Genomic DNA, 12,500 nt, shown 5'->3' with positions numbered 1-12,500 from the left:
AGTATGTGACAGACAAGAAGAGTATGTGACAGACAGAAGAGTATGTGACAGACAAAGAAGAGTATGTGACAGACAAGAAGAGTATGTGACAGACAAGAATAGTATGTGACAGACAGAAGAGTATGTGACAGACAAGAAGAGTATGTGACAGACAAGAAGAGTATGTGACAGACAAGAATAGTATGTGACAGACAGAAGAGTATGTGACAGACAAGAAGAGTATGTGACAGGACAAGAAGAGTATGTGACAGACAGAAGAGTATGTGACAGACAGAAGAGTATGTGACAGACAAGAAGAGTATGTGACAGACAGAAGAGTATGTGACAGACAAGAAGAGTATGTGACAGACAAGAAGAGTATGTGACAGACAAGAATAGTATGTGACAGACAGAAGAGTATGTGACAGACAAGAAGAGTATGTGACAGACAAGAAGAGTATGTGACAGACAGAAGAGTATGTGACAGACAAGAAGAGTATGTGACAGACAGAAGAGTATGTGACAGACAAGAAGAGTATGTGACAGACAAGAAGAGTATGTGACAGACAGATAGAGTATGTGACAGACAAGAAGAGTATGTGACGACAGAAGAGTATGTGACAGACAAGAAGAGTATGTGACAGACAAGAAGAGTATGTGCAGACAGAAGATGTGACAGCAGAAGAGTATGTGGACAGACAAGAAGAGTATGTGACAGACAGAAGAGTATGTGACAGACAAGAAGAGTATGTGACAGACAGAAAGTATGTGACAGACAGAAGAGTATGTGACAGACAGAAGAGTATGTGACAGACAGAAGAGTATGTGACAGACAGAAGAGTATGTGACAGACAAGAAGAGTATGTGACAGACAGAAGAGTATGTGACAGACAGAAGAGTATGTGACAGACAGAAGAGTATGTGACAGACAGAAGAGTATGTGACAGACAGAAGAGTATGTGACAGACAGAAGAGTATGTGACAGAAAGAAGAGTATGTGACAGACAGAAGAGTATGTGACAGACAGAAGAGTATGTGACAGACAGAAGAGTATGTGACAGACAGAAGAGTATGTGACAGACAGAAGAGTATGTGACAGACAGAAGAGTATGTGACAGACAGAAGAGTATGTGACAGACAGAAGAGTATGTGACAGACAGAAGAGTATGTGACAGACAAGAAGAGTATGTGACAGACAGAAGAGTATGTGACAGACAAGAATAGTCAATTATAATGTCTAACACGTAATGTGGAGAAAGAGATGTCCTGGATAGGTTGATTGTGCGTTGATCTGTTGGTAATGCCTCGGGGTTCCGGTGGGCATGTAAACAAATGCATAATGCTGCGCTATACTTTGCGGCCTCACCCGGATGCATAGCGACGCTTATTGTTTAGGTGTCTTTTAATAAGCAGGTAGTCCTATCATTAGCTAGAACTAGCTAGATCTGACCGAAGTCTAATCTGACGGGAGAGAGATCAGCTGCTGCTGACAAGTCGACACGCTGCTCTGGATGATCACATGCAGCGGTGAGCGGACAAAACACACACTTCAGGTTAGAATATCACACGTAGCTATTTTAATGACCTCTCAAACTACCGTAACTAGTTATAGATATGTTTAGTTTTACTGTCGGGTCACTCATTACTGATCCGCGAGCTGCATGATACTGAGTGGTCAGGAGAGGGAGAGAGCGCTCCGTTTATTATTCCCGTGTTATTGTAAGTTACTGTTCACTTTTGAATAATGTAGTTAATCTACTATAATTAGTTTGTTTAATATCGAATCATATCAATGTTTTAAAGCTCAATAAATAACAAAGAAGACCTTTGACCGGCACTTTTCTCATTTTGTCCGGAAGATTTCAACTTTAACGGACATGTTGACCGGCAAAAAAATATTCTAACGGGAACTCTGGGCAGTACAGCATAACCAATACAATGCCATTCAAATGTATACCATTTTCCTGGCTTTGATACTTGGCAGATGCATTTTCTAGAAGATTTAAAAAAAATACTTTGCAAGATTCAAACACAAATCTTACACACCTGCAGCAACAAGTGCTAGGAATCAGTGTTTTTCTGAATGTTCTCCAGGAAAAGCCAAATATCAATGTATCTGTGGTCTTTGTCCCAAAACCAAGAAGGATATTTCCAGTCCCTCAGCCAACTGGAGTCACTTTTTCCACTCCTGAAGCCAAAGAAACACTATTGTTTGAGAGGGAATTAAGTCACACTCTTGCTTCCAAGTTTCCTTATCGAAAATAGGTTCTTACACATCAGTCCGCGCTTTTTACGGACATCTACTTCCGGACCAAGTTTGTAGGTCCAAACTACAGAAGGATTATCGCATTTGCGCTTTATGTAATATAGTTTACCGAGCTGAAATCTATGAAAGTCATAAGAATAACATCACTTTTCTTCATCATGCATCCTCACACCAGCCTTTTGTGTTTGACCCGCAGCAGATGACAGATGTAACACCTCAAATCAATTAGGTAATTTGGCAGGCATAGGGAATTTACTGTCTTGCTAAAAGTAAAACAAAATCCAGGCATCCAACAGGAGGAAGTGGTCCTCTTCTCTGGCAGCTCAGAAACTCCACTGAGGGGAAAAAGCCGCCATATAAGGCAGCTCCAAATGTAGCATGGCGTGTGAGTGGATGTGTGTGTGTGTAGGTTTGTGAGTCACATGAATTAGTGCACACACACAGAAATCCAGGCCAGAGCTCCTGACACATAAAACCCCAATCCAGGTTTCATAAAGTGGATTTTAGCTTATTAATAGGGGAATAAACAAGCAATTGAAACTTTTAAGTACGTTTTATTATAAACACTTCAAATATAAAAAGGACTCGATCTATGATCTGTTTCGTATCACTCACCCCATAGGACCTGGAATACTCATAGCCTAATATGGATGAAAGCATTGGTGATAGTGGTCCCATTTTGCTTCATTCTTCTTACTTCACATATTTAGCTTTGAGTGAACAACAATGCCTTTTGCCTTTTCGAGATCAAACAGGTGGCTTTTCATTACATCAGAACTTGCTTTCTTTTAATCACAATTGCCATTATTATATTACTTAAATAATGCAATTGTAGTTGTATGCTCATATTAGTGTGCAAATAATCCATCTACAGTCTTACCCTGGAGATAAGGTTACCCAGGAGTTCATCTCAAGTTTTAAATAAGCATGGACAACATGTCCTTAAAGTGCTCAAACAATATTTGACTGTAACTCCTCCGCTGAGAAAGACCATGTGATGCAACTGAACGGAAAATTGTTTTTTTAAGGTCAGGGGTAAACTTTTACTCTCTGTTTTGGAGAGCTGTGATGAATGGCTTGTTTAAGTTGGAGGACTCACGACTCAATTCATCAGAGCAGAGACTTCCAAACATTTAAGCGTGTTGAGAAATCCGATATTTAAAGACAAGCCTTGAGAGGGTTAGCCATAGCAGACTGTATCCTGTATGAAAGATCATTAAATGTAATTGATATGAAGATCATGTAGGTCCCAACACAACGCCTTCTGATTTGTGAGGCGTTTAACTCTTAACACCCTTTTGTTTGCCTTGCAGGCTGTGCTCACCTATTATAAGTACATGCATGTGGTTGTGTTTGAAGCTCCTGTCTTGATTTAAAGACACAGAGGGTCAAAGTGAGACAGCGTGTGAGAGAGTGAGTCTCGCTCACCATACATGGTGAAACCCAGTTGTATAGCTTCCTCCTTGCCAGGAGGCCTTTCACACACTGGAGACAGGGCATGACACCACACGTTTCTGTGTGAGAATGTGTGTGTCGGCTCGCATCTCATAGCTATGGACTGTGTGGTGCTTCCCATGCATTTTTCACACAATAACAGACAATATACACAATCATCTATTATCACATATATCAGCCAAGGATGCAGCAGATGGGGACTGACCAAAGCTAAGGGAGCACTTTAGAAACAAGAAATAAATGTAATAATAACTTCATGAATATAAGCACAGTAAATGTCACTGTTTTTGCAACAGATAGAAGTTAAACTCATCAATTAAACACATTGCTATAGGGACGATTATTGTCTTGATTATTCCATTATTTCTTTGGTCTATTAAACATCTTAAAACTGTAAAATGTGTCTATCCAGTCCAAGATGACGTGTTCAAAGCTCTATGAAACAGTGAGGGTCATTTTTCACTATATTTTGATATTGTCTAAACCAAACAATTAGGCGATTATGCGGTATGTTTTAGTTGCAGCCCTGGGAATATAATATTCTGAGGGTTTATGGCCTCACTGATCCATTTCTACTCACAGTTTATTAATGCGGTGAAGGAGAAGAGGAAGTCAACTGGTCCAGGGTCGCTGAGGATGAAGCAGAAGTTGACAATCTGTGAAAAAACAGTCGTTTTACATTTATTAGTACGAATTGTGTGTGTGCAAACTGTTAATTATGTCTCGTACAATTCATTAGAGATGTATTGTATGTTTGTCCACATAACTGCATCAAAAAAAGTGGGACATGCAATTGTTGAGTGTCGGTTGTTGCTCACTTTCTACAACAGTAACAGAAATAAAACAAAAGTGTGTTTCAGTCAAAAACAGATTGGCCCCAAATCACAGTGGGGTTCCCTATTTGTCAGTGAGTGTGTCAGTGTGTGTGTGTGTGTGTGTGTGTGTGTGTGTGTGTGTTCAACATTAGAATAAAGCGTGAATAATTTCTTTAGAGGGACGGAGCAGCTGTAGGCCTTTCACATGAAAATGAGCATCGCCCACAGCCTCAAACACAGGGTGTGTGTGTGTGTGTGTGTACATGTGTGTGTGTGTGTGTGAAACGGCATCTTGCTCAAGTTAGCATCACTTCCTTCTGTTGTTTCAGGAAGTGTCTAAACGAGTCGTTCTGGCTGACTAACAGTAACCTTCAGTCAGATTTCTGTCGCACCTGGCTGCACATTATTATCACCGTGTACTTTGAGGTACTTGTACTTCAGAGCCTCTACTAAGTGAAATAACTGATAACACACTGTAAAGATTATGTAAGAAGAGTACAGATATACCATCTTAAGAGTATGTGTTTGTATTATTTACTGTGCGTTTATGTAAAAGTAGGATGTGACTTGACAGATATTTGTCTGCCTGTTTCACATCACAACGGGGCAGAACAAAGATGTTACTGCTCTGATCTCCTGCTACACTTACTGCACTTTCTCAGCCTTGATGGAAAAGGGGGAATGCCATACACTTGTTTCCAAATCTCTTACGATTGGTGTTATACAAGATTAACCTGAACACCCACATCTAGCTTGGGAAAATGACCAGGTAGTCGGTGTGACACGGCGTTTTTGCGAAACTGCATTTATCATTTCTTTGTTACATTAGTATTTCACTGTGAACGTTTATATAACATTAATTTGTGTACAATTTGGCCAGCTAAAGCTAACTATAAGGAGGTCAAGAGTCAGAGGTCAATGGGTTTTTCTCACTAAGCGGATCATTACAAATGTATACACTTGTATGGGAGTGTAAAAAGCAGAGGAGTCATTTTACAGAGTAAGCCTTATTTTACTTGACAGGAATTTCACCTACATTTACTTTTCAAAATCCTTATTTGAACATATTAAACCATAATAACACCTGCATACTGTACATCTGTCACAGGCTGCACAAATAGCAATATTGACGAAGTGCCATAGTCAAATTTCATGCATCCTACATCTGTCCCAAACCAAAACACCTTTAATAACTAACTTAATATGAGAGAAGATACAAAAGAGGCTACTCAGGAAGCGCCTGCCTGTGGATTTACACTATGACAGCATTTTTAATACAAAAAATAGACCACAATGCACCTGCATCCACTGGCACTTTGTAGTGAAACTCTTTACATGGTACTGAAATTGTTCTACAGCACAGAATGCGTTTGTAAAACTAGAACAGCATCATTTTGCTCTCAGCAAGAAATGCCACTATTGGTTGAAAGATGACCTATTAGCATACAGCATGACCGTGCATTTTCTCTCTAACATCCAAACACAGCTAAGATGTCATCCTCCCGACATCAGCCCAGTGTCAGAGTGATAATCCAGGTGATGTCGGTCAAACAGATGGCGGTTCACACACACACACACACACATACCCGAGGACGTCTGCTGCTGATGGATGTAAACAAACTCACGTGCAGTACGGCCGTCACGAGACAGAGACTACAGCCAGCCCTCTCCCTCCCTTCTTCCTATTCCTCTCTCTTACTCACCCTTTTCCCCCCCAACAGCTCGCTGCTTCTCAAAGTGCACGCCAATGAACTCTTGTCGTGCCTGGTCTGCAGCAAAAACAGCCTCTTCCAGTAAGGATTGAAGATCGAACACTTCGTTTTAGCTAGCTTACAACTTTTTAGCAATTCATTTGACTACCTTTCTTTGACAAAATGTAGCCAAATGTTCAACAATGTAAGTAAGGCAAGACACATGTAGATACTTCCCTAAGAAGGATCATCTAAAACTGTCAAAATATTGATGTTTATCAGGAACTATCTTAGCATGGAATCAGGAAACAAATATTGCTCTACCTTACATCCGGTATTTATTTGCAGGGGAGATGGATGTTACACAGAAGTAGGAACTCCTCACGTTGTTTGCCATGCCCTCTATGTAGCGTCCCTATCTTTGGCAACACACACACACCATTGCTTTTGAGGCCTCTCATTTCCCCCCGATGCTCATCAATATTTCATTTCATGTTGCATGAGAGCTCGCAGTATCAGCGACTATCTGTTGGTCAGACCTTCTTAACTATACACTCCTAAACAGGGGCGGTTCTAGGGGGGGCCAGTGGGCCCCTAACACTGACCTCTGACCCCGCTGTGGCCCCCCTAACAATGAAACCTTTTTTTTTTTTAAATGTATATTTTCTGGTACTCAGGATTTTGTTGCTGTAATGTGAGATTGTGCAGACACCCTTATGTAAAGTAGAGATGTAAACTGTTCATTGCCTTTATTTTTATATAAATATGGTGTTTAGTGCAAACATTGCACTACAACTTAAGCTGAAGCTAACAGTAATAACTATAAGATCTATCTGAAATAAATAAGTGTACTGAAACAAATACCAATAACTGTATTGCAATTGTTTTCTTATGCGCAATTACTTCATACTGTCTAGTTCTCTTTTTCGTCCTGCATTTATTGTGCCCCCCCTCAGAAAATAACTGCCCCCCCAGGTCAAATTGATTCTAGAACCGCCACTGCTCCTAAGAGCCGTTATGCTTTTTTTACTTTAATAATTAAGCATAAAGTGGCCACATTGAGGCAAGGAGAGGCATCATACGTGTGTCTTTTGACTATAGTAACTTTTTGTACTGTGCAATGCTTCTCTGAGTTTAAGTTGATGAGAATGATGAGTTACAGGCGATCTATTTTAAGTGAGGAGAATGACACAACTCATCATCACTGATCTGATTCCCCTCGTTATGTCAGCGTTGGGCTTTCTCTTCCTCCATCTTTCAAAAGCAGACGGGCAATAAGACACACAGGTGGCTGTAGATGCATGACGAGAGCAAGAGATGCACAAGCAGAGGAAGACACAGATCAGGAGGAATCCACAGGAGTCTGCTCGACCCTGGAGAGCTGAGGGGGAGAGTTTGATGAGTCGTCACCACACACACACACACACACACACACACACACACACACACACACACACTACACACACACACACACACACCACACACACACACACACACACACACACACACACACACACACACACACCACACACACACCACACACACACACCACACACACACACACCACACACACACACACACACAACACACACACACACACACACACCACACACAACACACACACACACACACACACACACACACACACACACACACACACACACACACACACACACACACACACACACACACACACACACACACACACACACACACACACACACACACACACACACACACACACACACACACACACACACACACACACACACACCACACACGCGGAAGAAGATACGAAGGAGATTATAACAATGTGATTTCATATCAAATCATACTTCATCAACCAAATCAAACTGCTCTATGAAGCCAATTACAAACAGAGGTCACTACAGATGAGCTGAATAATCAATATGACGATAAAAAGAGAATTAATCAGCAACTATTTTGATAATCCATGTATTGCTTCAAATCAGAAATGCACTAAAGTGAAGTACATTATAATCAAATGTTAGTTACATCAATAAGTCTCTAAAACAGCCTAGTTTACACTGATGCTTAACTTGCAAGTAAAGCCCGACTCATGATGTTTTGCCTTAGAACTGCAACTAACGACTATTTTTATTATTATCTAAGGAAATATCAATCTGTTGATTGTTGTATAAAATGTGACAAAAGCTCAGCAAAGTTTCTTGTTGTGTCCAAACTACAGAGTAACCCCCAATAAGTATTTCATTACAAAAAGTAGAACATCCTCACACTCGAGAAGATGGAAAACCAAACGTTTGGCAATGTGGCTTGAATGAATGCTGCCAGTGATTGGCTAGACAGAAAAAACGATATGGATAATAACTGGAAATGATGAATCACATGGAAAGGGTCCAAGCTGGATTCCTAATGGGATATCTGAGATAAACCATGTTTCTTACATCATTCTGTAGCATAACTGTGGAGCCACTTGCATCACTTCTTCCTGCTTTTCTACATAAATGATTGCTATCCACTATTTCATTTATGCAGGAGGAAGTGAACATAGTAGGGGCTTCCAAGAATGGAGTAAATGGCAAATAGACGCTGCACAACAAAGACGCAGATTTACTTTTTTTTTTAAATTAGGTTAACAACAAGGGGTCTCAAAATAAGTGAATGCCAGGTTGAATAAAGGGTTAGGAGAGAGGGAGCCTACATGCATAGCTGCCATAAGTATGTTATAATCCCCTAACATATGACTATAGATCAAGCTCGGGTCACATGATGACACCTGAGGCAGCTCTACTCTGAACAAAGGCGGGGAAATCAGGCTAAAAGCTCCCAAAGCTTAGATTTAAATATATTAGGTCACATGCAGATACAAACGTATGATTTTGGGCTTTAAATACACGATATCAACTTGACGAAGGCGGCAACAAAAAACTGTGTTCATGACTAACTCATTGATAAATACTTTGATTTATAAAATGTCAGAAAATAGGGAAAAATGTAAATCCTAGTTTCTAAAAGTCCAAGCTGTTAGTTACGTGTTTTGTCAGGGAAAAAAATATAAAGTTATAACAGAAACAAGCAGTCATATTTGAAAGTCTGAAGACAGCATGTTCTGTTATTTCTGCATTGAAAATGTACCGAGTACCCAATGTGTAGCAAATAGCTTTCAGTAAATCTGATAACCGATAAGTTGACTTATTGCTGCAGCTCTAAACTTGACACAACATTGCTGCCATTTGCATCTTGGACAACATCTAACCCTCAAGTTTGTTGGTACATGCGAGACAAAAACTCCCACCTGAAGCCACTTCCTCAATGAAACTTTCACAGTCAGGGCCTCACTTAAAGCCCCTCACTCTCTTCCCCCTTAAAGAGCACCATCAGCTCTTGGAAATCGATGACCTTGGCTCCTGCACAGCGAAACTCTAAACCACTGGGATGGGCAGGACAGACGGCAGTGAAAGGTGGGGACAACATGGCAAAACTCACAAGGAAGTAGGGAGGGAGGGACACACACACACACACACACACACACACACACACACACACACACACACACACACACACACACCACACACACACACACACACACACACACACACACACACACACACACACACACACACCACACACACACACACACACACACACACACACACACACACACACACACACACACACACACACACACACACACACACACACCACACACACACACACACACACACACACACACACCACACACACACACACACACACACACACACACACAACACACACACACACACACACACACACACACACACACACACACACACACCACACACACACACACACACAGAGCAATAACCAAATACATGCATGTGTGTGCAGGGTGATTTGCAGGCTTGGAGCAGCAACATCACTGCAATGTCATAACATTAGCATGTCCAAATCATGCCATGTCAATAACTATGTTTACACACCACACACAAACGTAAATTGCACCCCTTCCTACCCTAAGTTATGTAATACTGGCAGGAGCAGTATGTCACAGGCTTGTCACCTGTCTGAGACACACAATAACCCACTTACACAATATAATACATCAAGCTCGGGAGGTTTTCCATATTTAAATCACACCTTTACCCCGAATATGTAGCCCTTTTCGCAAAATGTGTGTTGGTCTTAATAGGTCCTGTCATGACGTGGGCCTAGTCAGCTGTACTTACATTTCTTTCTGTCCATGTTTATTAAGTTACGTGGTTAAAAAAAAACGTTTTAAAATGTGTTCGTTTATCAATATACGTAGTTACAAAACTAGATAAAGCTACCGTTTCCGAACTTACTGAATAAGAACGACAAAGCTGCAACCGTTAGCTCTTTGGGTGACATAGCGGTCATTACTGTACGTATTTGTGAATTCAAATTAACTCTAAAAGTCGACACTTACCTATGCAGTTGCGTTTGGTGGGGAAATGTCTTTTTTACTTGATAAAACCACAACTGTTGTGAGGTGTGTGTCCACAAACTGCCGCACTGTCTCTCTGCTTCTTCTGGATACAGCCGCAGCGACTTCCGTTGGCCACGCCCCTTGCGTTTGCACGTTGTTGTCGTCATCACGCACGCACCACGTAGACTTTCTCAAAACAAAAATAAATATTATTTTACACCAACCTTCTTTGACATTATGTGTTGTCCAATTATCATGCATTGTATACGCTGGAGTTAAAGAGAGCAACTCAATAGTAATATTATAAATACCCTCAAATTCTTGTTTATCATTTCACTGCAAGAAATGCAATATTATGGGTACATGACACATGCAAGTATTCATCCTTTCATTAATTTAATAATATTAGAGGCTGCTAGCAGTAGGGATGATAGGTATTATTAATTATAATTGTAATCAAAAATGACATTTTTCAATATCTGTGGTAGAGCCACTGTTCCAAAGCAGAGTGGCCTTCTATCGCCATCGTGTGTGGTGTATAGGGTATTACAGGTTTCAACCACAATTTGCCTGTGCATAACTCTGCTGTACAGTGGCAAGAAAGTGAAGTGAACCCTTAGGAACAACCTGCATTTATGTATACATTTGTTCTAAAATATGCTCTGCACCTAAGTAACAATAATGAACGAACACAATCTGTTTGAACTAATAGCACACAAATGATACTTTTCTTGCATTGCTGATTCAAGGCCTGGACAGTTTGCCATCCTTAACAGAAAAATGAATTCTCAAGATTATCAAGATATCCTACAGGATGAAGCTCAGCAGAGGTTGGGGGGTGAAGCAGGACAATGACCTTACATATTAAAGTAAATGTAATACAGAATGGCTCACTTTTAATGACCAATTCCTGCATAAAATCAGAAAACTCCAAAGGGTTCACAAGTAATTAACAGGGGAAGTTTCATTGTGTCAACTATTAGTAAATACGTAAACTGATTCACCTGTAGTGTCTAGTTTAGCTGTTCTCTTCTCACATAATGGGCTCCTCCCAGAATAGGAAGGGCACACAGGTGATGTGACACAAGCAGGTTCTTCAACACTTTAAACCAGATGTCAGTTACGCCTCAAACAGGATTATGTTGAGGTTGTTTTTGAGAAGGACTTTCTTCGAAATTCCTAAATGAAAACTAAACTATTATTTTTCAAATGGCTACAGACTAAGCTGCACAACAGAGGTAAGACACATTGGAGATATTTCCGATCTGTGGACCAGTGGAAATGGGTTCCTCTGTTTTATGTAGAGCAGGGATCTTGAGAGGAGTCTCCTGCATGCTTCTGCTGCTCTTGCTTTTCTGCTTTGGAGGTAAATGTGAGGTCCAAGAGTCAAAACCTTCACCGCCAACCAACCTCCAACCTGTAGAGAATGAATTCAACCAGCCCCAGGCGTACCCAGAGGAGGAGAGGGCCAACCTCCCTATGTTCACCATGGACTACCCCCGGATCCAGATCCCCTTTGAGATCACTCTGTGGGTGCTGCTGGCATCATTTGCCAAAATTGGTACGTGTGGATGAAACACTTTGGATAAAGAAATAGGTTGTTTCAGAAAGTAACTAATTTAATCAAGAACTGTGCTCAAGTACAATTTTAAGACATTTTAAAAATACTTATATCCATTTGCTGCTAATTCATATTTCAAATGCACACATTATACTTTTTAGTACACTATATTTATTTGATGAAGGAAGTTACCTTACAGATTCAGATAGATAACACAAAATCAACAAATACATGTTTATTATAGGTTAAGGCAGTGGTTCTCAAACTTTTTCTGTCAGGCCCCCCCTTCGGAGAAAAAAAAAAGTCGGGCCCCCCCAACACA

General features: G+C 40.6%; 2 protein-coding genes across 13 annotated transcripts in view; one reads left to right on the top strand and one right to left on the bottom strand.

Moving 5' to 3' along the window:
• Nucleotides 1-10,751, bottom strand: part of LOC117539291 (inositol polyphosphate-4-phosphatase type I A-like) — a 47,835-nt gene extending 37,084 nt beyond the window's left edge. For 9 of the 12 annotated variants that reach the window (XM_034205398.1, XM_034205400.1, XM_034205402.1 and 6 more), the window contains exons 1-2: nucleotides 10,618-10,751; nucleotides 4,281-4,356 (exon numbers count right to left, since the gene is read on the bottom strand). The gene's annotated coding sequence lies outside the window, so the exon portion shown is untranslated. Of the gene's footprint in view, nucleotides 1-4,280; nucleotides 4,357-7,401; nucleotides 7,418-10,617 lie in introns of those variants that run through there. The other 3 variants (XM_034205393.1, XM_034205390.1, XM_034205391.1) reach the window with 2 other exon arrangements.
• Nucleotides 10,752-11,748: 997 nt separating this feature from the next.
• Nucleotides 11,749-12,500, top strand: part of LOC117539296 (sodium/hydrogen exchanger 2-like) — a 20,856-nt gene continuing 20,104 nt past the window's right edge. Inside the window, 1 exon segment of the mRNA XM_034205408.1 lies at nucleotides 11,749-12,159. Coding sequence (XP_034061299.1) covers nucleotides 11,899-12,159 — 261 coding nt within the window. The 5' untranslated portion in view covers nucleotides 11,749-11,898.

This window comes from Gymnodraco acuticeps, unplaced genomic scaffold (assembly GCF_902827175.1).
Source record: "Gymnodraco acuticeps unplaced genomic scaffold, fGymAcu1.1, whole genome shotgun sequence".
Taxonomy (NCBI): Eukaryota; Metazoa; Chordata; class Actinopteri; order Perciformes; family Bathydraconidae; genus Gymnodraco; species Gymnodraco acuticeps.
Note: the sequence above shows the minus strand (reverse complement) of the source record. Positions and strands in the feature narration are given on the sequence as shown.